This window comes from Psittacula echo, assembly GCF_963264785.1.
Source record: "Psittacula echo genome assembly, chromosome: 10".
Classification (NCBI taxonomy): Eukaryota; Metazoa; Chordata; class Aves; order Psittaciformes; family Psittacidae; genus Psittacula; species Psittacula echo.
In genome coordinates this window covers 681,640-708,298 of record NC_137741.1, presented here as the reverse complement: position 1 = coordinate 708,298, position 26,659 = coordinate 681,640, and the positions used below count along the sequence as shown (strand labels likewise).

Genomic DNA, 26,659 nt, shown 5'->3' with positions numbered 1-26,659 from the left:
CTTGGATGCCAGGGGAACATGCCAGGAAAGGCAGAAGTTTATGAGGGCTGAATTTCAGTTCAGTAAAGTGTTCAAGGCAATTCAGGCAGTGTTCAAGGCCAGGCTGGACAGAGCCTTGGGTGTCATGATCTAGTGTGAGGTGTCCCTGCCCATGGCAGGGGGTTGAGCTAGATGATATTAAGGTCCTTTCCAACCCAAACCATTCTATGATTCTATGAAATAAAAGGGGTTTGTTGCACGTTGATCTAGTTCATCTGCAGGCTGAAGCATCACCTCATAGATGCCATTGGGAACATCCAAGTTGTTCAGTTTCAACCTATTCTTAAATGCCTGTTGAGTCCTCTAGGTCCTCTAGGTTGAAGGCTCTTCAATCCAGAGTGGGATGGGGCAGGATGCCATATCTGAGCATGCCAAGGCTCACTGTGGTCCCTCTGCAAAATTCTCTGCTGAGCTGGGTATTGCTCCCATCAAGCCTTCCACATGCCCAGGGTCACTCCAGGAGCTAAAGCCTTCCCATATAGCCCCTGTTTGTTTTCCTAGGGATGCGCTGTTACCCTGTATACTGTGTGTTGACTTGCCTGTATTGCACTGTGCCTACTAGCCATGGTCAGATGCCCCATATGCGACCAAAACTGGCCTCTGCCTTTGCCTTGGCCTTCTTTCCTTCCCTATGGCTGCCATGTCACAGCAACAGAGCATCCCCAGCCAGCTACCCCTCAGAGGGACACCTCTATTGACGGAAAAGAGAAAGACCAGGTTCAACTTATTTTATTGAGATAGAGGGGAAAATAAGTGAGCAAACACCAAACAAACAAAAATGTTGCAAAACCTGCACACAGTTAAAGGGGTGCAAACCTGAAACATTCTTCCTCCCCTCCCTCCCAGGCTTGGTGTGATGCTCACCTCTTGTTAAGTGATTACAGCCACTCCCAGGCACCGTAGCACCTCCATTCCCATCTCCTCCTCTCCTTCTCTCCCACTGAAACATCTTTTCCTCTGTTCAGAGGGTTACGACAGCACCAACAACTCACAGGCTGGTGGCTGTGGTTTAGTGTGTTTATAAGCACTGTAAGAAGCAGGAGCCAATCAATCAGCTCCCTAACTGTGCCATTTCCAGCCCAGTGTACAGCCCAGCACATCTTGGACTTGCATCGAACTTGAGCTGTGGGGTGTCAGTATGGGTCTGAAATCCAGGAGTCCTCCAAGGTCTGGTGCTTCCAGTATCGTACTAAATCGTGGGCCTCCTTTGCCAAACTGCTCTCCAACCAAGACCAGGTACAGAGCATCCTGGTGAGCACAGCTCCTCTCACTCTTCCTGGCCACTGCTGGAAAGACCATCCCTGAGCAGAGGGGACTTCTTGGGGACCTTCAGGGTGGGGGTGCTGTTGCAGGGGCTCTACTGCTTTCGTTCATAGCTATGCATCTGCAGCTATTTGGTTTCTCCTTTTTGCTCTAGTTTAGTGTCTGCTTTAGGACTCTTAAGGTTTGTTAGGGATGGACTAAGGGGAAGGGCAGTAGCCCAGTGCCTGTAACTGGACAATCAGGGATGGGGCATGGATTGTCTCTACCCCAAAACCTCCTTCCGGCTGCTGGTGAGTAAAACAACAGAAAATAAAAACAAAAAAAAAAAAAGAGAGGGCAAGTTGCCATATTTGAGACCCTTTTCCAGGCTTGGATGTTCTCGTCACCCGGCTCTTATGTCTCTTCCCACCCGTGCTCCTGGTGTAGTTGGACAGGAGCGTGGATTCAGAAGGGGTGTCCTCTGGCTTTGCCCTTACTGCTGGGTGGCTGTCACCTCACAAAGCTCACTCAGGGGCACCATCAGCATGTCCTGTGCGGAGGAGCTGGGCTCGGCAGGCAGGTAGGGCTTGTCCCACCCCTCCTCTTCTTCTGCCTTTCCCTCATCCAGGTTAAAGACAAGCTTCAGTTTCTCTGGCTGCACAGAGTTGAAGATGATGACACCCAGCCCCAGCAGCAGGCACAGCAGCCCTGCAATGCACAGCATGGAGAGACATGTTATCACCTCTTCCCTGCTGTGTCCCAGCCCCATCCAGACCCAGATGTGGGGCTGGAGGCTGACGGCACATGGCATCAGCCAGGAGGTCAAGGGAAGGTGTTACTTTCATCTCCACATGTGGACTCTGCAATCACTCTGGGCACCCCAGCACAAGAGAATCACAGAATAGAATGATAGAAGCAACCAGGTTGGAAAAACCTCTAAGATCATCAAGTCCAACCATTATCCCCGCACTGCCAAGACCACCACTAACCCATGTCTCTAGGAAATTATCTCTATTAACAGGTGGAGAAACCAAAGGCAAAGAGAATTACCAAACATGATTCCTCTACAGAATGACCTCAGAATAGTCTGGCCCTACTTAAGTACTAATCAATGCATAGACCTGATTCTCATGTGTCCTAGTGAGTGGTTTTACACAACTACCAGATAACTTGGAAGTTACTTTGACAAAGTTCCTTCTTTATCTGAAAGGGCTGAGATTATAACAGACATTTCGGTGTCTGTCAGACTGTACTGCTCTGCTCCCTCTGGCATTTCCACGGATTTTCTGGTTCGATCTATGACACTAGACAATATAATTATTTTCTGCACAATTCACAATTCCTTGAACAGAGGAGTTATTTCTTTGTCTAGCTCTACTGTTTCTCTATCATTTATTCTTTGGATGCAGCCTATCTGGCTTCTAAACGTCACAAACTTTCTCAATTTCTATTTCAGTCTTCTAGCAGAAGACAGTAAGAATCTCATGATTAGGGTCTGATATAAAGTTCTAAGTGCCTCTGATGGGATCTAAATGATATGCCTTCATGAGAGGTACCAAAAAAGTCAATGAACTTGGCAAATGGCCGAGAGAGTTGGGTCTGGAGCCCACCAGGTATGGGGAAAGGCTTGAGGAGCTGGGTTTGTTTAGCCTGAAAAAGAGGAGCCTTGAAGGGGACGTAATCGCCACCTTCTGCTACTGACAAAGAGCCACTCTCCTTCTCGGAGGTTCACAGTTATAACATGGGAAATTCCACTTTGAGAAAAGGAAACAATTGCTGCCCATGAGTGGGACCATGTGGGGCAGGTCCTGAGAGGCAGAGAGGGTCTCTAGCTATGTGGACAAACACCGTCAGACTGAACAAGGCTGATATGGCTTTACGGTTAGCCCTGCTCTGGGCAAGGGCTGGGAGAGAGACCCTCAATGGTCCCTCCAGGCCGGGTCTTTCCCTGACTCTGAGTTCTGACTTTCACAGCACTCCTCTGGGCACACCTCCCTGCAGATAACTTTGGCCATTAGGGTGTCCTGGCTGCTCCGCTCTTTTTCTCCCAGTCTGATGATGTTATCCTGAATTCGTGTATTCCATTGGAAAAAAAAGATCAAAATCAAAACAAAATAAAACATAATTTTCTGCAACCAGCCATGGAGACAGAAGGGATGAGGTGCTGCTGAAGCATCACTGAGCGTCATTGCTGCAGGGATGGAGAGTAAAACCCCAGGAGCAAGCTGAGCACTCACCTGTCGCTAATGTCAGCCAAAAGGATCCTCCATAGTCTGTTTTCAAGGCAGCTGTGCCAAACCGGATGGGGCACTTAGCGGTGCTCCGTGCAGTGAAGAAGAAGAGCAGTGAGAAGAGCATCAGTGCGGCAGTGAGCAGAAGCATGTAGCCACCATAGAGCAGGATGGGCATGGAGAACAACAGGATGGAAACGAGCCATGTGCAAAAGGCCATCCTGAAAAACGACCACAAAACCGAGCAGAAGGTGGCATGATTGGAGCCTCTTCTGAGGGTCTCCTTTCCACATCCTAATGGAAAGATACTGCCCTAGGAAACCTGCTCTAGCTGGTCCTGCTTGAGCAGGTAGGCTGGACAGACTGATCTAAGGAGGTCCCTTCCAATCCAAACAATTCCATAATTGCATGGATGGTGGAGCTGCAGGACAGGTCCCACAGTGCTGGAGAAGGATCTCCATGTCTGGGGACATCCGGTATTGAAGTTCATGAAGCCCTAAGCACCTTGATATGGCTTTAACATGAGCCCTGCTTTGGGTAGGGGGCTGGAGACCTCTAGAGGTCTTTCTTTCTCCTTCTCTGACTCTTGTGGTCCTCCACAACTGGCTGCTCCCAGGCAGTTCTCACCTGTTCAAAGGGAGAATGGCAACAAGGGAGGCCTTTGTTTGGAGAACCACACAAGGAGCCATGCCTACATCTGATTCAGCACTTAGAGTGAGCCCAGCTGCCAGCCCTGCCCTGTGCATGGGGTTTGGCTTTAGCTCACTGGGGAGGTGACCCTAACAAATTGTTCTGATTCCAAGAATAATAAAGAAAAATAAGTTTACATCAACATCCCTGCCTTGAAATGCTCCTTCTCAATGGCAGGAAGGTTTGGGCAGGGCTAGTTGTTTTTCTTGGAAGTAAAAAATGAGATGTGGCAAGGACCTGGAGCCTATGTCTAGAGGGGGAATTGTAGGACAACACTCTTGCCTGCAGTGCCTTTCCCACGACCTCTGAGACACATGTGGATGCTCTGAGGCTCCGAGATGACAACACACACAAGAGCTCTCAGCTCAATGCCACAAGACAGCCTCTGAGCACACTCTTGACGGTCTGTCCTGCTCTCCACCAGCAGGTCTTATGCCATCTTTGGCATGTGAGAGGAAATCCCCTCAACCCCAGCACATCTTACTAGGGTTTTGCATCTTCCTTAGGAGAGGACTTTGCACCCTACAGAATTGCATCTGCTTTCCTTTAAATGAGGAATAATTTTTCTCCAACTGCAATTTTGCACTTCAGGCCAGAGGACACAGGAGAGGACTCTGGGGAGATAGGCAGTGCAGGAAGCATCCCTGATTCTGCAAAATGGTGGGTGACAGAGATCAGCCAAGGCTTTGACATGGCCTTACAGGGAAGAGGGTGGCTCTATAAAGCTCCCTGTGCTCTACCTGGTTCTTTCCACCTCCCCAGTGAGCAGATAGAGGGCTGACCTCTTGCTCTGAATTACCACAGTGTGAGGGAGGCGTAGTGGCTGGAGATGCGGTACTGCCTGTGTACGCCGCAGGGGCTTTGGGAGGTGAACTTCTCTGCCACGTAGAGGATGGGACTGGGGAGCCCCTTCTCCAGGCCTTCATCATAGCTGTGATCGTAGTCTGCACTGAAGCTCCAGGCAAAGTGCTCGTTGTAGCTGATGGTCTCATTGAGCTGATGCACTGGGTTTCCTGCCGGATAATGAAGACTAAGGACCTTTTTCAGACTTGGAGGCAGCTGCAAGATTTCCTGGTGCGGGACCTCAAGGGCCCACAGCCCCATTACCCAGGTGCATGGCTGCCAGACTTGCACCCAATCCTCTCCTGGTGTGAAATGCACTCACCCACCAGTGTGACATTCAGCCCCGCCAGGCCAATGTGCAGCCCAATGTCCACGTTTACCAGGGCATGGCTGAAGGACTTGTAGGAGGTGTTTGCTGTCACCCAGCCGGTCTCCCAGTCCCTGGTGAACTGTATGGCTGTGAAGACTTCAAAAGTTAGTTATAGTCTGGCGGTGAGACACCTAGTGCTGGAAGCACCTGCCATGATGGCCACCATAGCCCGAGCATCATCTACCCCATCCCAAGGAACAGGCCTGGGTTATAAATCCCAAGGAGCCTTATATGTCCTTCCCCAGTATCAACCCAGACCTGTGGCCCTGATAGCCCTGCTTGGGTTGGTTTCTTCCCAGACCCAGTGCAGTCTGCAGTCGTAGAGGCAATAGGGCTGATGTCTAGGAATTGGTCCTCATGTAAGCACCTCCCAGTTTGTCTGGCTCTTGGCAGTTGGTGGTGTGCTTCCAGTGACTGCTCTGGAGGTGGTCTATGCATACTGCAAGCCTTCAGAGATGAGACAGATGAAGCTCCCACAACTTGCTGGAGCCAGGTCCCAGACACATATGGGCATCTGTCTTCCCCATAAACTCATCCCGTGGGCTGGAGCTGGTGCTTGGCTGCTCTGTTCACCCTCCCTTGCCTTGCTTCTCATCCCGTGTCTTGGGCATCCCTGAGCTTCCCCCCCAGGACTCTGGTACTCACTGAGGACCACCGCTCCCACGAAGAGACCCATCACCACCCGCAGGAACCAGAAGAGTCGCTGCAAGGGGTGAACAGGGAGGGGGACAGGTCTCAGTCAGATTGTGCCACGGGGACCTGAGCACCAAGCGTGTCATTTAGGAATGCCAGACAGTGAGAAACAGGCTTGTCCCTCCCCCTGGCAGTCGCCTCACAGGCTCTGCAAGCGGGTGTCGTCAGGGACACACGTGGTTGGGGGATCCCTGCCTCTGGGTACAGGAGGCAGCTGGGAGATCTAGGCAGAGAAAGAAGATCAAAACCAGCCCATTTGAGAAAGTCATGCTGTCCCCTTTACTGCGAAGGAGGATGGAGACACTCCCTTTAATAGTCCTGAGCTGGGATTTCCACACTTCCTCAAACCTCATGTGTTTAGATGTGCTGGCAGCTGGCCACAGCTGGAGAGAAAAGCAGTTGCTATGGGTTCTCAGCGTGTTCCCTGGGGGAAGCTGCCTCTCGGCCAGCCCCACTGCAGGGCCAAGCATGCGACAAGCATGTAGCATGCAAGGGCCTGTTGGCCACACAGAGCCCCGTGAGCAGTGCTGGGGCATCCACAGTGCATATCTCCTTCTTTTACTCAGGTTTTAGGAGAAGTGGAGCAACGTCTTTGAGCCTCACCCTATTTTTCCACTTCTGTGAAGTCACTCAGGCTTGCTCACAGCAAAATCCAGACAAGCGCAGATCTGGGTGCCTTGTAAATTTTGGGTGGATTTTAGTGGCTACAGTATGGGGGTACATGCTGGGTTGGGGTGGGCTGGAGCGCACCCCCATGGCTTGCTAGATATCCCAAAGGCCTGGCCATGAACCCGTGGGCATGTTTGCTCCCCGAGTCTGTTTTTGAGTCTGGGAAGGAGAAGGCATCTGGGATGCACAGGGCAGGGACCACATGGCTGAGCTCCCCCTGCCCTTCCACTTACCCCCCTGCCCCGGATCCCTGGCAGGATGATGATGAAAGTGGCCAACATGGAGAGGAAGATGGAGACAATGACAGCCCAGGTGGTATCAAAGGGGAAGCACGCATTGGCACCAGGGTAGAAGGGGAAGGAGCCATCCCATAGCGTCATCTTCCTGCCTGTGCGGGCTGGAAATAGACACCCAGAGAGACAGTGGGGAGAAAATCACCTCCTCACCTCCACCCCACCCAGCTTTCTCCACAGGTTCATCTGCTGCCCACTTGCCAGCATGTGCATCTCCAGTGCCTGTTCACATTGCAGTCCTGCATCTGGGCATTCACTCAGGCATCTCCCATGAGAGCCCTCCATCTCCCGGGAGCTGGGATGGGGAGTACATCCCAGAGCAAAACAGGTCTGAAGTCACTGGGACACGTGCTGCAATGCTCAGATTGTCCCCATGATGGGACAAGAATACAGGCACACATTGCTGGGCCTGTCATCCCCCTCCTCTGCTTGTTCTCCACCCCGGTCTCTTGCCTGTGCCTCCACCCTCCCTGGTTCAGCTCTATCAAGCAGCCTGGCTCCTGCTTGTGGGTGTCGTGCACAGGGCGCTTGGTGAATCACCATGAAAACACAGGCTGCACCCCATCGGCTGCTGCTCGCTGAGCCCTGGCTGGAGGTAACTCCTCACCATCCAAAGGAACAGGAATAACCCAGAGGGGACAGAGAAACTGCCTGGCTCTGGCAGCAGGGTGCCAACCCTCTGTCCCAGGAGCTGGCTTGAGGCAGTGCTGTGCCACGGAGGAAGACAAATGCTGCTCAGGAAGCCAGCCCTGGGTTTTTGCCATGGCACTTGGCCAACATTTCTTCCTTGTTCTTCCTTGCTTCCTCCTAAGAAAGGGCTGCTCACCATCCCCCAGGGAATGGGGACCATCCAGCAGCAGCTTCGGAAACACCCAGTTTCCTTCTCGGCTTTGATCCTACCTGTGCCGCTCCGATCCCGAGGGCTGGCTGCTGTGTGGAGCTGCAGCGTGCTCCAGGATGCTGCTTGCTCACTTGCGCTGCTCCCAGGGCTGTGGGCAAGAAGCCAGCCCAGTGTGTCACAGTGGTGTTTCTCCCAGTGTTTTCACGGTGCCCGCCTCCAGAGGTGGCTGGATCCAGCTTTACCCACAGCTGACCAGCCACTGGTGCTGATGCTGAGCCCCAGAGCAGGCAGGGAGCTGCAGGTAGCTCCACGCTGTGCAGTGTGGCTGAGGTGAGTGATCTCAGGCGGGGTTTGCCTTCTGGATTTTAGCGTGACCAGCAGGTAGAGGGAGGTGATCCTGCCCCTCTGCTCTGCTCTCCTGAGACCCTGCTTGCAGCACTGTGTGCAGTGCTGATGTCCTCAACATAAGGACACGGAGCTGTTGGAGCAAGTCCAGAGGAGGCCACGAGGATGATCAGGGGCTGGAGCACCTCCCATATGGGGACAGGCTGAGAACATTGGGGCTGTTCAGCCTGGAGAAGAGAAGCTGCGTGGAGACCTCAGAGCAGCTTCCAGCATCTGAACAGCGCTACAAGGATGCTGGAGAGGGACCCTTCATCAGGGACTGTAGCGATAGGACAAGGGGTGATGTGTTCAAACTGAAACAGGGGAAGTTTGGGTTAGATCTAAGGCAGAAGCTCTTCCCTGTGAGGGTGATGAGGCACTGGCATAGGGTGCCCAGAGAAATGATAAATGCCCCATCCCCGGCAGTGTTCAAGGCCTGATTGGACAGGGCATTGGGTGACCTTGTCTAGTGGAAGGTGTCCCTACCCATGAGCAGGGGTTGGAACTGGATGATCTTAAGGTCCCTTCTAACCCAAATCATTCCATGATTCTATGATTCTATGATTCTTTTCCTCCATTTTCCCTGCAGAGTGGTGAAAAGTCCAGCTGCTCCTTATGACATGAAGACCCTGGTGCTACCAGGCTCCTCACGAGCTTCAAAGCCCTCACCTGCACTGCCCAGTGGAGTGTTCCAGCTGAGGTCATCTAGCTGGTTGGGGCTGCACAGTCACCTCACTGACCCTGCTCCTGACTCCATCCCCCAGGTACATTCCCTGGGAAGGTCCCGGCTCACCTGCCGGTCACTGGACAAGGCTGGCCAAGGGGACCAGCAGAGAGGCACAGATCTAGAGGGGATCCCAGTGTGATCCATACAGTCAAAGTGCCCTGTTATGCAGGAAATGTTCAAGTTACTCACTTGGCCATGGTGTGAAGATCATGAAGATCCAAGCTTTTTGGGCTTACTCTCATTCTTTGGCCTTCTGGTTGGCTGCAGCATGTTGCATTGATGCCAAGAGATCCCAGGTCAGCAGAAACACTCTCCTGACCCACATCTGGGGCTTCCCTCCAAAGCTGGCACAGTTACTGCAGTCCCCTGGGTACTTCTTTATGCATCCCAGCAGCAGGCCTGGCTAGGTGCCCTGGAAAGCTGTGCTTGGAAGGGGGAGGTAAACCTAAGTTTTAATTCATGCAAAGCAGGAAATAAAAGCATTTCTGTGGCAAAGACTTTGCTATTTCCCCTAAAGTCCCAGGCCAGTGCTACCCAGTCTGAACATTGAATCCCTCCCTGGGGCTGGGAAAAGTGTGGCAGAGCTGTGCTGCAGAGGTGTCTGCTGGTGCAGGTGATGCTGACGATGTGGTGTCAGCTCTGGAAGTACCTGCAAAGCAGAAGAAGACGTGGACTTCACAGCAAACGGCACAGATCCTTGGAGGCAACTGAGTGGACACACGTGGTGCTTTGGACCTCTTGGAAAGATAGAAATAACAGCAGGGGTCAGGGATAACTGAGGAGGTGCCTGATAATTGGTGGGATGAGATTAATTGATGAGATTCTCATCCCACATGTCATGTGGAGTGGTGTGCGGGATGAGAACTGGTCTGTCCAGGGGCTAGGCCAGCATTCCTTGCACTCACTGGATCTGGGAGAGGCAGCAGGGCTCTGCACTGGCTTGGCCAAACCAGTGTATGGGGTTTTCCTGGGGAAGGGATTGAGGCACTGCGAGGTTTGTGCTGTTCAGACAAGCATCACAAGATGTGCCTTTTGGGTAGATGCCCTATTGGCAAAACTGAAAGTGTGCAGGGGGGAAGTTTCCCTCCTTCTCTAAAGGGTGTATCCTGCAACACAGCATCTTTAGGCAAAGACACTGGGGAAGCCCATGGACTGCTGTGGTTCCCTCATCTGTCCCCAGCAGTGATTGAAACAGTATGTGACAGGGGTGGTGGGATGCTCCACTTCCCTGGGGTGCTGATGGAGTTGTGGGCTGGTAAATGTGGGAAAATTTCTGGATTTACCCCTCACTAAGCACTCTGCATCCATGAAGAGGCCCTACATAAAGCTTGAGGTCATGATGGTAACAGGGGTTTTATCAGGCAGCTTCTGCCTCACTCGCTTGTGAGCGATGGATGGGGCGATTAGGGATAAGTCACCCGATCCAGGTCATCTGAGGGAGGTGGGGACAAGGGGAGCAGCACCCATCACCTCTTGTGCAAGCAACCACGCAGTGTTGGATCAGCCACCACCACTCATGGTGCCAGGAACCAAGGCGGGGAAGGCATGGGGACATGCCTGGGCAGGGAGGCAATTTGGGGGATTTGGGCAATTTGGGAGCAAGAGCCCCAAGAAGCCACCCTTTGCTCAGAGGATTTCTGCCTGACCCATCGGTGCTAGTGGGACAGACATGGTGTTTGTGTCCATGGACAGCCCCATTGGCTGTCCTCATCACACTTCTAGCCTGGTCCCCGATGTGGTGATTCCTGCTGCTGGATCACGATGAGGCTCTGTTTGATGAAGCCCATTCAATGTCCCATCCAGACACTTGGATGCATATCCTTGCCTGGGATTCTTTGCAACAGCTGAATGACCAATAATGAAACAGCTTGAAGGGAGGAACAGGAGGAAAGATGGAGGAGCAGAGAAGTTCACAGTGCTGTGGCTGTGACTTGGCTCTAGATATATTTACAAGAAGGATCTATTTTTCCAGCTCTACTTGGAAGTTACTTAAAGATTCTGAGAGAAGGGGAAGGTGTTGCTGCCAACTACACTGCCCAGTGAGCTGGGTTTCATATCTCGTCATGGAGACAGCTCAAGGTCAACAGAAAAGGCTGTCAGGACATGGACGCAGAGCTCAGCAGGAGCCACCCATCGTCCTAGTGGGAATTGGACCAGGAGAGTCTTCAGCAACACTTTAAGGAAATCCTCATCCAGAAGTTGTGTTGTGTGATCAGATCTCTGCCCCTTCCAAGAGCCATCATGCAGGGCAGAAACAAGTCTCCTATGGCCTAGACCTTCAGAGGCACATGCCAGGAAGATCATCTTACTTGGGGCTGCTTGGTCATCTTTGCTCCCTGCTCTAAACAGCTTTCAGCTACTGCCAGTCACAGAATCACAGAATCCCAAGGGTTGGAAGGGACCTCAAAAGATCATCTGGTCCAACCCCCCTGCAAGAGCAGGGTAACCTAGAGTACATCACACAGGAGCTTGTCCAGCTGGGCCTTAAATATCTCCAATGTAGGAGACCCCACAGCCCCCCTGGGCAACCTGTTCCAGTGCTCTGTCACTCTCACAGTAAAGAAGTTTTTCCTGATGTTCACATGGCTCCAGTTTACACCCATTACAGTCCTGTTGCAGCTTTCCACATGCTGTCAGAGATCCAGAGGACAGAAACCCAGCTGCCCCATTGCCTTTCTGAAATCTCCATCCTGCCCAGAGACTTTCCATGGGCACCAATGTGAGTCAAACACCTGCATGTGCCAGGGAAATGGACACCCTGAAGTGAGGCTGGGACTGGTCCCTGTTCTTTCCAAAGTGCCGTACCCTTGCTGGGATTGCCCAGTCTGGTTGAGGGGCAGCAGGTCCATCACTTTTCTCTTGTTTCACAGACCCCAAGTGCCCGGCCCCTTCCAGCCTGCCCTGATTCCAGCGCTGCAGCTCTGCAACAGCTGCTAGAGCAGAGGGATATAGGGAGGAGCCTGAGCAAGGGCCCTGATACTCTGGGAGAACGCAGGAGAGGGGGAGGACATCACTGCCTATCTCGCACCTATGTTAGAGATGTTGCCTCTCCACTAAAGAGCAAATGGGGTTGTCAGCTCCAAGACTGGTTCCCAACCTCAATTTGAGGGCCCCACTTCTGTGACAGAGCTCTGCTGCCCTGGCATGAGTGTTGGGCCATATCTCATGAGGGATTTTGCCACTCCAGCTTGGGGAACCTGTCCGCACAGATAACAGCCGTTCTTGCCACTTTGACGTAACTATCAGCAAGTTGAACTTTTCCAGGCTTTGCCAGGGCTTGTTGATGATGCACTGCTTGGTCCCAGGCTGCAAGAGAAGCTTTCTTTTGTAATCCGTGTTGTTAGAGGCCTAATTAAAATGATACACATATTTCCATGGAACTCCTATCTCCGGTGTCTCCCTGCCAGCCTTGAAATCAATGCACAAAGCAACGCTACCCCACCTTGGACTGCAATGCAGTGTGTGAGCACACACAAGCACTTTGTGTCCTGTATCTTGCCTGTGGGGAGAAGATCCTTTGAGTATCTGTTTTTTCCATCCAGGCAAAAGTGCCAAAAGCGGATGGTGCAGTAAGGAATAATGCATGGGTCTGAAAACCAGTGGAAAGGCTCGAGGGCTGGTCTGCAGTGTGTGGGCAGAGGTATTGTAAAATCATAGAACCATGGAATCAACCAGATTGGAAAAGCCCTTTAAACCCATCCAGTTCAACCATTCCCCAGCACTGCCAAGGCCACCACTAACCCATGGCACTGGGGCCTTGTCTCCACGTTGTGTGAACACTCGCAGGGACGGTGACTGCAGCCCTGCCCTGGGCAGCCTGTTCCAATGTCTGAGCACCCTCTGGGGCAGGAATTGTTCCTCAGCTCCATCTAAACCTTCCTTAGCACAACTCACGGCCATTTCGTCTTGTCCTGTTACTTGTTCCTTGGGAAAAGAGACCAACCCCACCTCACTACAAGCTCCTGTCAGGTAGTTTCAGATAAACCACAACCCACTGCTTGCTTAATTTTAAAATACTGATCCATGGAGTGAAGGTAGCCTGCAAGCAGAGGCGGCCTTGCCTTAGCTTATGTGCAACAAATAGTTCAGTCCAGCTGGAACCAGCACACATTTTTGTAGGGTTTGTGGAATCACCTTCCAACTGCTTTAGGTCTTGCAAGAACCCCTTGCTGTCCCAGAGCCCTCCAAGGACCTATTACAAACTCAGAGTCCCTCTACTTTGACTTGGACCCCCACCGCTGGGATGAGCTTGAAGACTTGAAGCAGGAGGACAAACACTATGGTGGAAGATGTCTAAAACAGATGTCTAAGACCTGGGCTGAGGCTGGCCAGGTCTCCCGTGCATGTCCTCTATCAGCTTCAGGTATCACAAAGGCTTGTGGATTAGGGTGCGGAGCTCTTCCTGCCCAGTGGTCCTGTCCTACCAACCATCTCCTTGGGAGAGTGTCTTGCAGTTGGTGACAGTCCTGGTGTGAGTGAGAGGTTGAACTAGAGACTTCAGAGGTCCTCGCACTAGCACTTACACAGATCTAGTGGCTGTGTTGCTCCTACCATAGTCTCACAGACCTCCCAGCTGGTTCCCTAAAGCCTTTCAGAGCATCTGTTCCCTTCCTTCTGGAGAAAGGGCACATGGCTGGTGAGGAAGCTGAAAAGCTGGCCCTCCATGAAAGGACATGGTCTTGAGGTTCAGCACTGTCACAGATATCTTATCAGGCAAGGGGAACAGAGGCCACCTTGGCCCAAGTCCCAGATATATATTCCCACAAGTCCTCCTGCCCTGCTGGCAGCTATCTTATCCCTTCCCTTCCCATGGTGTTTGCATCCAGGTCCTGGAGCAGGTTGCTGCCCTCCATACTAGCAGCATGGACAGCCTGGAGCTGCTTCCTCAGGGGGTGCTGGAGGCTGGGGCTCTCTGGTCAGTGCCACCACCCTGGACAGTTTGTGCAATAGGTTTTGGTTTGAAAACACCTGGAACAGGTACCGATTTCCTCCTGGAGGCAAAATTTTTCCTGCGCAGCAGAGGATAGAGGATGCCACAACCCTAGGCACACTGATAACTGGAAATGGAAAGAAAGAAATGCCCTAAGTTTACTCTTTCTAGATCCTACATGGTGTAGGAAGGGGTTTTAGTGTGTCCATCAAAAATGGGACTTGCCTGAATTACCACTTTGATTGTCTTCCCACACCAGGAGAACACCTCAGTGTAGCAGTTCTGATCCGCATGTGCTTTCTAAAAGCCATCAATTACCCTGCCAGCTCCACAGTCCTGGTACAACCTCAGCATTGTACAAGGAGTCCAAGGACTGGCAGCTGGACTCAGCTTTGTTACCTTCCTCTCTGGGAGCACAGAAGCCTGTTACGAGTTCAAAGCAGTTTCCCAGTACAATGTCCTGCTCACTATAATTTATACACCATGAGCTTGAAGAACTATTTCATATATTAACACCTTATTCCTGGCTGGTTCTCAGCACCATACAAAAGTTAAAATTGCATCATAACTAATAGAAAACTGAAGTGAGATTGTGTTAGACCTCCTCTCCCTGAGGGTTTTTGGAGCCCTATGTAGAAGGTCCTATCACAGGAGGGCTCTCACCCAGCTCCATAGCTGGTTCTGTCCCTACTGCCCTAGAACTGCTTTCATGCATTGAGGACTAACATCTCATGTCTGCCAGGACGAAGTGCTGCAAAGAAAGACCATAAAAAAGGCTTTGCAGTTCTCTAGCCTCAAGCAGCAGCATTTGGTGCACACACGCTCTACAAATATACTCCTGAGCAGGGTCACATAGGGGACCTTTGTTTTTTTTCCTGATAGCAACTTAATTTCCTTTCTGCCTCTTTCTTGCCCTCTTTCATTGTCTGGTTTGTTGGTCTCCTATGGAAGAAAGGTCTCAAGACACCTCAGAGGAAGGAGCGCACCAGCATGGAGTCTGATGTCTTTGCTGAGGACATAGTGGGAGAACCAGTCCTGTGTGAATGAATGACAGGAAGAACTTCACTAAGCCTGGATCAGCAATGACACCAAGTGGTGACAGTGGCCTTTCACAGACATCCCTTTGAGCCAGCTCCTCCTCAGGAGGCAGTCTGACAAGTAAACACAAACTAATGCCATGAAGGTGCCTTGTCTCCATTTCTATTATGTCACTTCACACCTTTTTCCCAGCCCTGGGGTCGTACCTTGGCCACAGGCTGTGGGGAAGTCTGGGAGAGCAGCAAGGAGCACGGATCCATGCTCTGAACTGTCACTATTGCTGAGGATCTGTGCTGTGCGCTCTCTGCTACCTCAGTTGAGTCAGTGGCCTCACTGCACCTCTGATGGTGCTGTGCAGAAGCAACAAACTGCTGTGAGCAAGTTCTGGTGTCATGCAGCAGCACAGAGGAGCCTTGAACTACAGCAGCACAACTGGGGGGGGAAAAAGCCGAAAACCAAACCAAAAAACAAACTGAAGAATTTGCTCCTTTCCCCAGCTTCGCTCCTGGAAATGCCCAAAGAACGCATGTGACCTGGTGAGCAATGGGGCATTGTGCTGACAGATGCCAGGGCAGAGCAGGCAAATTGCCAAGCCATGGCATCCTTCAGAGGCTGGTCTGTCCCTCTCAGTTTGTCATTGAAATTAGAGGGATTGGGGGGTTTGGGCTCAAGTGGTTGCTTGACTGTGTGGGAGAAGGAGAAACACTGAATAGTCAAGCAGTGGAGCAGGTCACCCAGACTTCATACCTGGAGGTTTCAAGACCTGATGGGACAAAGCCCTGAGTAACCTGGTCTGACCCCAGAGCTGAACCCCTGCTTTGAGCAGATGGCTGGACCTCTGCTGAGGTCCTCTCCAGCTTGAGTTATCCTGTGCTTCTAGGTTGGTGTCCAAGGCAGGTGCTGGATACCCTGATGCTCAGTAACACATGGCTCAGGGAGTAACATTGCTCCAGCCATCTACATAGCAGCTCAGAGGAGGATGAATCAGGGCTCTGTGGTGGAGCAGGCACTCCTTGAATGGACTGCTGCCCATGAAGGATCCATGCTGGAGCCTGTGGGTAAGCCCATGACAGAACAAGTACATCCTCAAAGGAAGGTGTGTGCTGGGTGGTCACAGGAAAACAGCAAGAAGGAAGGAGCAGCAAAGAGGAACCTACTGTGGCCTGGCGGCATCTCCCTGCCATTGCCTGTTCCTTCACCATGGGGAGCGAGTCGAGAGTCTGTGGGTGAGAATTAAGGGGCAGGCTGGCAGGGGTGATACTGTTGTGGGTGTCTGTTACAGGCCACCAGATCAGGGTGAGGAAGTTGACGAGGCCTTCTACAAGCAGCTGAGAGCGGCCTCACAGTCACAGGCCGTGGTTGTCCTGGGGGATTTTAACTTCCCTGATGTTTGCTGGAAGGACTACTCAGCAACCCAGCCACAGTCCAGGAGGTTCCTCCAGTGTATGGATGATAACTTCCTCATCCAAATGGTGGATGAGCCAACCAGGAGAGGAGCGCTGCTGGATCTCATCCTCACTAACAAGGAGGGTCTGGTCGAAGCAGTAAAGGTTGAGGGCTGCCTTGGTTGCAGCGACCACGAGATGGTGGAATTCAGGATCTTGTGTGGTAGGACCAGTACAATAGCAAGTAGAATTGCAACCCTGGACTTTAGCAGGGCAAACTTCGGCCTTTTCAAGCAATTGCTAGGGGAAACCCCACGGGCAAGGCTGCTTGAAGGTAAAGGGGCCCAAGATAGTTGGTTGACATTCAAGAATTGCTTATTCCAAGCTCAAGAGCAGAGCATCCCAACACGTAGGAAGTCAAGGAAGAGGGCCAGGAGACCTGCGTGGCTAAATAAGGAACTGCTGGGTATGCTCAAGTGGAAGAGGAGAGTTTATAGGTCATGGAAGGAGGGGCTGGCCCCTCGGGAGGAATATAAGGCTGCTGCTAGAGGATGTAGGAAGGCAGCTAGGATGGCTAAGGCCTCCTTAGAATTAAATCTGGCGAGAGGGGTCAAGGACAGCAGAAAGAGCTTTTTCAAATGCATAGCTGATAAAACTAACACCAGAGGCAAGGTTGGCCCATTGGTGAATGGGATGGGTGCCCTGGTGACAGAAGATACAGAGATGGCAGAGTTATTGAATGCCTTCTTTGTCTCAGTCTACTCTGCCAGAGGCAGTCCTGAAGAGCCCTGTACTCCTGAGACCTCAGATGAAGTCAGGTCACTGGAGCAGTTTGCCTTAGTCGACGAGGAATGGGTTAGGGACCAGTTGAGCAATCTGGACATCCATAAATCCATGGGTCCAGATGGGATGCACCCGCGGGTGCTGAGGGAACTGGCGGAAGTCATTGCTAGACCACTCTCCATCATCTTTACCAAGTCTTGGGAAATGGGAGAGGTGCCTGAGGACTGGAGGAAAGCAAATGTCACTCCAGTCTTCAAAAAGGGCAAGAAGGAGGACCCGGGTAACTATAGACCAGTCAGCCTCACCTCCATCCCTGGGAAAGTGATGGAACACCTTATCCTTGGTGCCATCTTAAGGCATGTCAAGGATAAGAGGGTTATGAGGGGCAGTCAACATGGCTTTACCAAGGGGAGGTCATGCTTGACCAACCTCATTGCCTTTTATGAGGAAATAACACAGTGGATGGATGATGGCAGAGCGGTGGATGTGGTCTACCTTGACTTCAGCAAAGCATTTGACACAGTCTCCCACAGCATCCTCATAGCTAAATTGAAGAACTGTGGCCTGGATGATCAGGTAGTGAGGTGGACTGCGAACTGGCTGAAGGAGAGAAGCCAGAGAGTTGTAGTCTATGGGGTGGAGTCTAGTTGGAGGCCTGTATCTAGTGGAGTGCCTCAAGGGTCAGTACTGGGACCAGTATTATTTAAATTCATCAATGATTTAGATGAGGGAATTGAGTGTACTGTCAGCAAATTTGCTGATGACACTAAGCTGGGAGGAGTGGCTGACACGCCAGAAGGCTGTGCTGCCATCCAGCGGGACCTGGACAGGCTGGAGAGTTGGGCAGGGAGAAACTTGATGAAATATAACAAGGGAAAGTGTAGAGTCCTGCATCTGGGCAGGAACAACCCCAGGTTCCAGTATAGGTTGGGGAACGACCTGTTAGAGAGTAGTGTAGGGGAGAGGGACCTGGGGGTCCTAGTGGATGGCAGGATGACCATGAGCCAACACTGTGCCCTTGTGGCCAAGAAGGCCAATGGCATCCTGGGGTGTATTAGAAGGGGGGTGGTCAGTAGGTCGAGAGAGGTCCTCCTTCCCCTCTACTCTGCCCTGGTGAGACCGCATCTGGAATATTGTGTCCAGTTCTGGGCCCCTCAGTTCAAGAAGGACAGGGACCTGCTGGAGAGAGTCCAGCGCAGGGCAACTAAGATGATGAAGGGAGTGGAGCATCTCCCTTATGAGGAAAGGCTGAGGGAGCTGGGTCTCTATAGTTTGGAGAAGAGGAGACTGCGGGGGGACCTTATTAGTGTATATAAATATATAAAGGGGGAGTGTCATGAGGACGGAGCCAGGCTCTTCTCAATGGCAAACAATGATAGGACAAGGGGTAATGGGTATAAACTGGAACACAAGAGGTTCCACTTAAACTTGAGAAGAAACTTCTTCTCAGTGAGGGTGACAGAACACTGGAACAGGCTGCCCAGGGGGGTTGTGGAGTCTCCTTCTCTGGAGACATTCAAAACCCGCCTGGACACATTCCTATGTAACCTTATCTAGGTGTTCCTGCTCTGGCAGGGGGATTGGACTAGATGATCTTTTGAGGTCCCTTCCAATCTCTAACATACTGTGATACTGTGTGTAACCTGCAGGAGGAGGAGTGGTGCTGGGGGCAATGTTGAGCCTGGCAAAGGGGAGGAGAGGTGTGAAAATTCTTGGGGGTTTGTTTGTTTCCAAAAACCTGAATCAGTGCTCAAATAATTATAGTATGTTCACTGCCAGTAAATTAAGTCGAATTCCTCAAGTCTAGTCTGTTTTGCCCATGACAGTAATTACCCAGTGACCCCCCCATCTTTAGCTCAACCCACAAGATAGCAATGGGAGGACATGGGGAAAAGATAGAGGCTTTTGCTAGATGAGTAGGAGAGTGAGGATCTCATTCAGGTGTCTCATAAGCAGGTTTCTTCTGTGACGGTCAGGAACCTGCTTGCCCTCCCATGAGCTTGCCTGGGCAAGATGTGAGCTGGTGGCCCCACGGCATGACAGCAATGCCATTAGGCTGTCAGTCCATCAGACTACTGGCTGAGGGGCATCTGGTCTGCTCCAGTGTCAAGCACAATACTTTATGTCGTTACTTTTCTTGCTTATAACTAGTTTTAAGCCAAGGCTTTGCTATAGCTAATGAAAGGCGAGCTAGGGGTCACCTACATCTCAGCACACAACAGCAAGCCTGGGAAAAACAGCATAGGTTGGAGGAAGGGTCCTGCAGTCCTGGGCTCAAGTGACTGCAGGACAGTGGGACACCTCTTGAAGCGAAGCTGGTGAGTCAGAGACCATGAAGGACACAAAAATCCTTCCATGAAGGACACAAAAAGGGAACAGAGGCTGCTGTGGTGCTAAAGGTTGGCTGCTCAGCAGCAGGTTGGAGAACCTGTGAGAGCTCCAAGAGGTAGTAAGGTGATACTCTCCCTGAGGGCTGCCGCTGTGCAACTGCTCCAGTGAGGCAGAGGAGATCATGCTTGGCATGATCTGAACCATGCCTCCTGGAAAACTAACTTGGTCCTGCTCTCCTGAAGGATGAAGGGCCCTAGCACCGGGGCATTTGATGGGGAGCATCAGGTCATATAGGCAACGTTTAGGGCAATTGAGTTGTAAGACATACAAGTTTTACTCACCGAACTCAACCTTTGCTCCTGTGAGTGCTTAACTACATGCACAGGGTGAAGGTGCAGCCTTCCCAAACCAGGCACATAAACAGGCCGAGCATTTAGTGATCAGCACATGAGGGACATCAGAAGGTTCAAGGAGCAAGCCAAGGCCAACAAGCCCCTAGTAAACCCTGGGGTCCCCCAAGGAAGGGACACTGCTTGAACCAGAAATCCCAGCAATGCCATGACCAAGATGCTTTTTGTAATGCTGATAATCTTTCCAGCAAAGAGGGTTATAAGGGTGCTCCAGCAGTGAGTGGTGGAATCAGCTCATCCAAGCTTGTAATTTTGTCATGCAGTAGTTAAGTCTCCTTCAGTGAGCAGAGGCTGCAGGGACTGAATCCACACCCCTCCTGGCGGCTGAAAGCTAGGAGCTTCCCTCCATCACCCACCGAGCTGCTCCCTCTCCCCACGCTCCCTGCACAGGCCTTCCCACACCCATGGAAAGATCAGAGCCAGTCTGTGCAAAGAGCCAGCTTTATTCCCAGGGGTGCATCACACATGAGGAATGCAGAAAACACACAGGCAATATACAGGGCTCTGCTTTTCACACAAGCACTCACTAGAAACAGTATTACAGACAGAATAAATAAAAAGTGATGTTTCTACAGTGACCCACAAGCACGATGCTCTCCTCTGTGTGCCATGCATGGCCAAGCTGCAGACCTCATCCTCCACGGCTGTGCTTCCTTAGCTTGAAAAATACTTCTCCAGCACCTTTGTTAAAAGCCCTGTCTCCTACAAGAAAAGGCACAAGGGTGAGAACACTCATACACAGCTTATACCAATCTCATCTGTGGGTACCACGGAGCAGAAGATCAGACAAATGTCCCATACTGGACCACTTTCAGGGGTGGCTGGGGACACCATATGAGAAGGAAAGGATAAGAGATAGAAGCCTGGTTCCCGCCTCCCATCCTGTGCTCCACCAGCTGGACCACAGCTGACAGACATCAGAGGCAAACTTCACCAGCCCACTGAGGTTGGGCTTCAGGAACAAGAGCAGTCTCAGGGCCCAATTCAGCACAGAAGGCAAAGAGAGACACAAACCACAACAAGGAATTGTTACAGAGGGATTTTCTGGGATTGAGTACTGCCCAGAGGTCCCAGAGCTGTGCAGGGCAGCATCTACCTTCACGCAGAGGGGTTCTCCCAACACCCACAGAGCTGTTCCATTCCACTCATGGTCTTGCTCCGTCTCCTACAGAAATACTGCCATACACCCAAGAAGGTGACAAAGGATGGGGACAATCCTCCTCTGCCAGCCAAATCCTGGTCACACATAGCAACAGGGCGACACCATGAAGCCCCAGCACACTGAGAACTGAGTTCTGCCTGCCACACGTGGTTAAATGGGCAAAACAGAAACCCCAGTTTGCAAACCCCTTCTGCTCTGTGTGACTTCCATCATCGCGAGCATGGACCAACCAGCATGTGGACTCCTGTCTTGCAAAGAGGCATGGGAAACATCCTGAGACAAAACCAAAGGGCAACAAGCAGGACTAACCCATGTGAAGGGAGAGCAAGCAAAAAGACCAAGCCCTGGGGTTTATTTCACGCCTAGAAGCACTCCACAGAATGCAGAAACCCACTTGTGAATGACCAGTGACACCCTCAGAAAAGGAAAAGCCCACTCGTTTTTTTTAACAAAAGTTCCTTTGATCCTCGGTGCTGCAGCAGCAGAGCAGCACTTGGAGAGCACATTCATTCCTGCCTTGCTGACCATGGGGGGCCAAGAAAGGGAGAAGCATCTTTGTTTTTCTAAATTGAGTTGAGATGCAAGTGACAGATCCTGAGCTGGGGGCAGACAGAGTTTAACAGAGCAAAGCTATTAAACAGGCTTATCAGGCAGGTGGTGAACACAGCACACAAACCAGTTCAAGCAGACTGGATGCTGACTCCACATGTCCAACAAGTCACACTGAGGGGAAAAGTTGCCAGGATGGCAGGAATCTGCATTAGCACTGTATCACTCACAGAAGCAAGAAAAATAAGGTCCCATCAAAAAGCAGAACACAGACAGCACTCAAAGCACCAGGAGAAGCAGTCCTGTAATATCAACCAGTAGCTCAGAAGCAAGGATGCCCTGGGGAATGGGTGGTGTAGAAAGGAGCCAGAAGGCAGGAGATGAGTTTCATGAGGTGCTCAGAAGGGCAGAATCGGACGTATCACCCAGTAAGTTCTCCACAGCCACCACAAGGATGAGCACAGCAGGGCACTGGCCAAGGAAAACAAGAGGCTGGGGGAAGGTGAAGGATATGAGGCAGCTGCACATCAGGCATCTAAGCTGTCATGCCACATGTGTTCAGAGCATCCCACCTCCCATCAGGGAGGCATCAGGGCAGTGATGAAATCACTTTGACTTCAAAGTGACAAGCTTTGACACCTAGCACACACATGCCAAAAGCCGATGTCAGTGCTGGGTGCTACCCCTGGCCAGGACCTGCCTTTGAGCCCTGGCAGGGAGTGCTGGAAGGCACCAGCACCCAGCTGGCAGCCTAAGGCACAGCACCAGTGCTGGAGGCAGCCTCCACTGAAACATGTCTGCATTGTGAGCAGTAACCACAGGACTTGCATATACAGAGGAGAGCCACAGGGACCACTTACCAAACTCACATCACATGCTCACAAAACATCTTAGTGGACAAGGCAGAGTGGCACATCCATCAGCCCTTTCATCATCTTGGGCAGGTAATGCAGCAAACACCCTTCTCCTCAAAGGCTCCCCAGGGAGGACAGAGAAGGGTCCAGGACTTTCATAGCCCTCTCTCCCCTTCCAGCTGCATGCAAGCAGCAAAAGCCACAGCAGCACAGCGGTCACAGCACACAGCATTTTAAGGCTGGTGTCTTCAGCTCATGCTCTGCTGTATCCAGATGGGAGAAAGCCCTCTTGGAAAGCCTCGGTTTACCTTAGTCTACTGAAACCAAGTCAAGAAGGCACTTGAACAATCAGTGCCACACAGACTTACAACCCTGCAACTGTGCTCCAGCTGTGCCTTCCCAAAAAAGCAGAGGAGCCAGCACTGCCTACACCTGGATAACAGAAGTAGTTTTACCCATGTGCAGTGTTACTGAATAGCTCCTAGAGTACAGCAGCTCAGTGGGACAGCATATATCCCACTTAAGAGGATTCCATCCCTTTAAGCGCTCAGTTACCTCCTGCAGTGACTAGAAAGGACGAGACACCAGGGAAGCATGCATGAGGTGACCAAAACCAGCGCCACACAGGGCGAGCAATTCCATCTTGTGTGAGGGTCTGTGTGTGTGCATTGCTTCCAGGAGCAGGTTTTCCATTAGGAGTTGTGTGAGCTACTAGGCAAAAGCCACACCAAAACTGAGGATCTGCTGCAGCACAGCAGGACTACTGGAGCTCCTGCCTGCTCCCTGAGACCCGCTCTGCAGCAGCACAACTAACACACACCTCCTCTCTGCCAGGCAAGCTCAGAGAGCTATGTGCTGCTCAGTACTGAGGGATCCTGACCATAGCAACATAGAGCCAAGGTGGGGAAGTGGGGGTATCAGGAATCCAAGATCTCTTTGCATGATGGACTCCTTTCCCTTCACATATGGAGCTATGTCCCTCTTGACTTCTCTCTAAAGAGACAGAGGGGAAGAAGAAACTCTCAGTCCCTACAGTGTTTGGAAAAGGGGACCTTTCTTCATAGCCACAGTGGCCAGCCATCCTAGTCTGCATCTGCCCAAGGAAGACCCAGCAGCTTATTAACAAACCCTGGGCTAGAGATCACCACTGCTACAGCTCCATCGCAGGATCTCTTGCTCATCCTCACACCCTTCCCAAACATTTGGGACTACTAGCGACTGCCCAGCTAGGCACCAGCCTAGGGAGGCTTTTCTACCCCTTTATGACTGGTGTTAAGAAGAGGTTTAAGGAGGGTTAACAAGAGCAGAAAGGGGAGAAATACACCTCTAGCAGCTCAGATGCTCCCAGCAAAGCTGGCTGTTGCAGATTAAGATCTCCACCACCTCCCTGTTCTGAGCATCCCCTTCCCTCTTAGCCAGTATTCACCTGGTCAGTGAGGTCATATTTTCCTTGATTCTCATACAAAAGTCTCTCTTGCAAGAGGATTTTCAAGACCTCACGGGTAAGCAGCTCCATCATGTCCTCCAGCAAGGCTCTGAGAGAGGGACCAAAGACCATGGGCACTGCAGGCTCCTCTGGCGGTTCCAGGTGAGGGGAGCCCGTGACACTCTTCTTCCCCATGAAGTGACCTGCAATAAACACACTTGGGTGTCTGCACAAGCACAAGGGGAGAGCGGCTCTGGGGAAGCTGTCACCTGCTACCTCACACTGGCACACGGCAACAAGCAGCACCGAGCAAACGTGATGAATTAGCCGAGTACATCAAAGTGAGAACCCCAGAAATCCCAGGTCCTCGTTCCACACGGGACATTTGGGAAACTTCCCCCTCCTGTGCCGGGATCTCTGGGATTGCAGCAGTGCCGGACCTGTTCCCAAGAGACATACGAGGAGGTTGCCTTTTTCCCGCCCGGGTCTTCTCCTGCCCACCCCACGCCTCTAAGCACCCCCCTCCGCCCTGCGGGGTCCCGAAGGGAGCAGCGGGCTCCCTGCAGGCAGCCACACAGAGGTGCTGGACGGCTCCGTACCCCGCGCGTTCCTCAGCTGCTCCGCAACACGCGTGTCAGTGCCCCCCCCCCCCCCCCCGCGGTACCTGTGGCCCAGAGGTTCCCGCGGGGGTTCACCTTGATCTTGGCTGCCTGGCTGCGGTGCTCAGCGAAGTCGAGGTGCACTGCGCGCCCCAGCGCGGCACCGCACAGCAGCAGCAGGAGGCAAAGCAACGCCGCCATCACCACCCCAGCGGGACCCGCCACCGCTCGCACTTATAGAGCGCGGGGACAGGCCCCGCCCGCCCGCCGGCGCCTTCCCGCCCTCCCCTCAGGCGCCCTCAGCCGCAGCCCGCGGAGCCCCGCGGACGCCTCAGAGCGCTGTCTGTCCCCAGCTATCCCGAGCCCCGGACACGGTGCCAGCCCCACCGCTCAAGTGAAGGCTGTCGCTGCTCTGCCTGTGCTCACAAATCCGTGGTTCCATCGCAGGAGGTGGCCAGGCTGGATTCACCCCAGGCTGCCGACTCCGCATTAGCTCCACTTCTGTGCCCCGCAAAGTATTCCACGGTGTTACAAGTGGCCTCGCAAGAACGCCAGCCAACACCCATGGTACACTTGGACACGGCCACTCTGGGCTCACAGATGTTATGGGCCAAGCTCTCCCTGTAACAACCACGCTGAGCCTTGTCTACTGCTCCTGCTTCTCTTTGAACCCAGGGACACAGGCTGGAGACCTTGTTGGGGAAGACAGGCAAAGGAGGCATGGAGTACCTCAGCTTTGTCCATGTCCACCGCCATTTGCAGTGGCGGTTTGAGATGTGCAATCTGGTTTGAGCCAGAGGCGTTTGTGAGATGTGCAAGGGACATCAGGTCTTCTATAACTAAAGTAGTACTTCTATAACTATAGAATTACTATCATAGAACAGTTTGGGTTGGAAGGGACCTTAAAGCTCATCCAGCTCCAACCCCTGCCACAGGCAGGGACCCCTTCCACTGGAGCAGCTTGCTCCAAGCCCCTGTGTCCAACCTGGCCTTGAGCACTGCCAGGGATGGGGCAGCCACAGCTGCTCTGGGCACCCTGTGCCAGTTTCCCACCACCCTCACAGGGAAGAACAATTCCTCCCTTTCCATTAATGGGATGGAGCTGTGCATTCCCAGCAACAGCATGGCAGGAACTGTGCTCAGCCATGCCACAGACTGAGACAGTGGGGACCTGGGACATGGACTACGTATACCCAGGGCTCAAATGAAATCCATGTAAAACTGGGAGCATTTGATCAAAGGGCCCCAAGACACAGGTTGTGCTGTTTCTTCTTGTCGCCTGCCTGCAGCCCACAGGGACTTCTCCAGGTTCCATACTTGCAGGGTGCTCTCAGACTGCTGTGGGAAAAACCTGTGTCTGAAATGACAAAGAAAACAGGTGTAAGAGCACCCAGAGATCTCACCCAGCAAGCTGGGCTTAAAATTACCTTCATTTTGTGTTGCATACACAGACCAGTCTCCTTAAGCAGAAGTTCTGAAGGGCTGGGGGCTGACCAGGATCAGCAGTGGCCAGCAAGGCAGCTCTCATCAGCCACAGTACCTGAGGCAAGCAGAGCGGTCTCAGAGGTGGCCACCACGTTCAGAGGAAGTCCAGGTCATCAAGCACATTCATGATGATGAACAGGTCCCAGGAAAAGCTGCAGATCAGGACAAGGTCTAGTGGGAGCAACCAGGGTCAGACACAGATCAGACAAGTCCACAGTGATGAGGCAGGTCAAGTCCGTCTGCAGCCAGGCCCTGCTGTGCCAGAAGCCAATGCTTCTACAACACAGGTTAATGAGATACTAAATACCCAGGGCTGAGCTTAAATGGCGTGGAGGCCCCAGGTGAGACCCATTAAGGCCTATCAGTGTCCTCAGGACCCCACCTGCTTCTGCCAAGTTTCCAGCTTCATAACTCTACAAGGAGGTGCTGGCTGGTGGAAGAGTCTGTGCCTGAGGTGACCCAGCTCTTTTGGGAACGGGCACAGGGAAGATGTATCAGCAGTGTCCTCAGCGTTTACTGCTGTTCATGAGAAGAGGCCTAGAGGAGATTCATTCCCCCTCAAGAGCAGGGGGGTTAGAGTCCAGACTGCAAACACAGCTCTAATGCTATGGGGAGGAAAACAATGAAAATGTGCTCCCGTGTTAGAGGTGCATCCTTCCAGACGGTGCATGTGTCCCCTTGGTGC

General features: G+C 52.2%; 2 protein-coding genes across 2 annotated transcripts; both read right to left on the bottom strand.

The window, feature by feature from the left end:
• Window positions 1-1,418: 1,418 nt before the first annotated feature.
• Window positions 1,419-7,157, bottom strand: LOC308225488 (dual oxidase maturation factor 1-like; the record flags this gene model as incomplete). Its single annotated transcript, XM_080626440.1, has 6 exons — window positions 1,419-1,989; window positions 3,519-3,733; window positions 5,002-5,215; window positions 5,368-5,502; window positions 6,061-6,118; window positions 7,011-7,157. The coding sequence occupies 6 exons, from the start codon at window positions 7,155-7,157 to the stop codon at window positions 1,775-1,777; spliced, it is 984 nt and encodes a 327-aa protein (XP_080482566.1). The 3' UTR covers window positions 1,419-1,774.
• A 13,177-nt stretch (window positions 7,158-20,334) lies between these two features.
• Window positions 20,335-24,690, bottom strand: NMB (neuromedin B; the record flags this gene model as incomplete). The annotated part of the gene is made up of 3 exons (XM_080626360.1): window positions 20,335-20,601; window positions 23,891-24,093; window positions 24,555-24,690. The coding sequence occupies 3 exons, from the start codon at window positions 24,688-24,690 to the stop codon at window positions 20,554-20,556; spliced, it is 387 nt and encodes a 128-aa protein (XP_080482486.1). The 3' UTR covers window positions 20,335-20,553.
• Window positions 24,691-26,659: the final 1,969 nt, after the last annotated feature.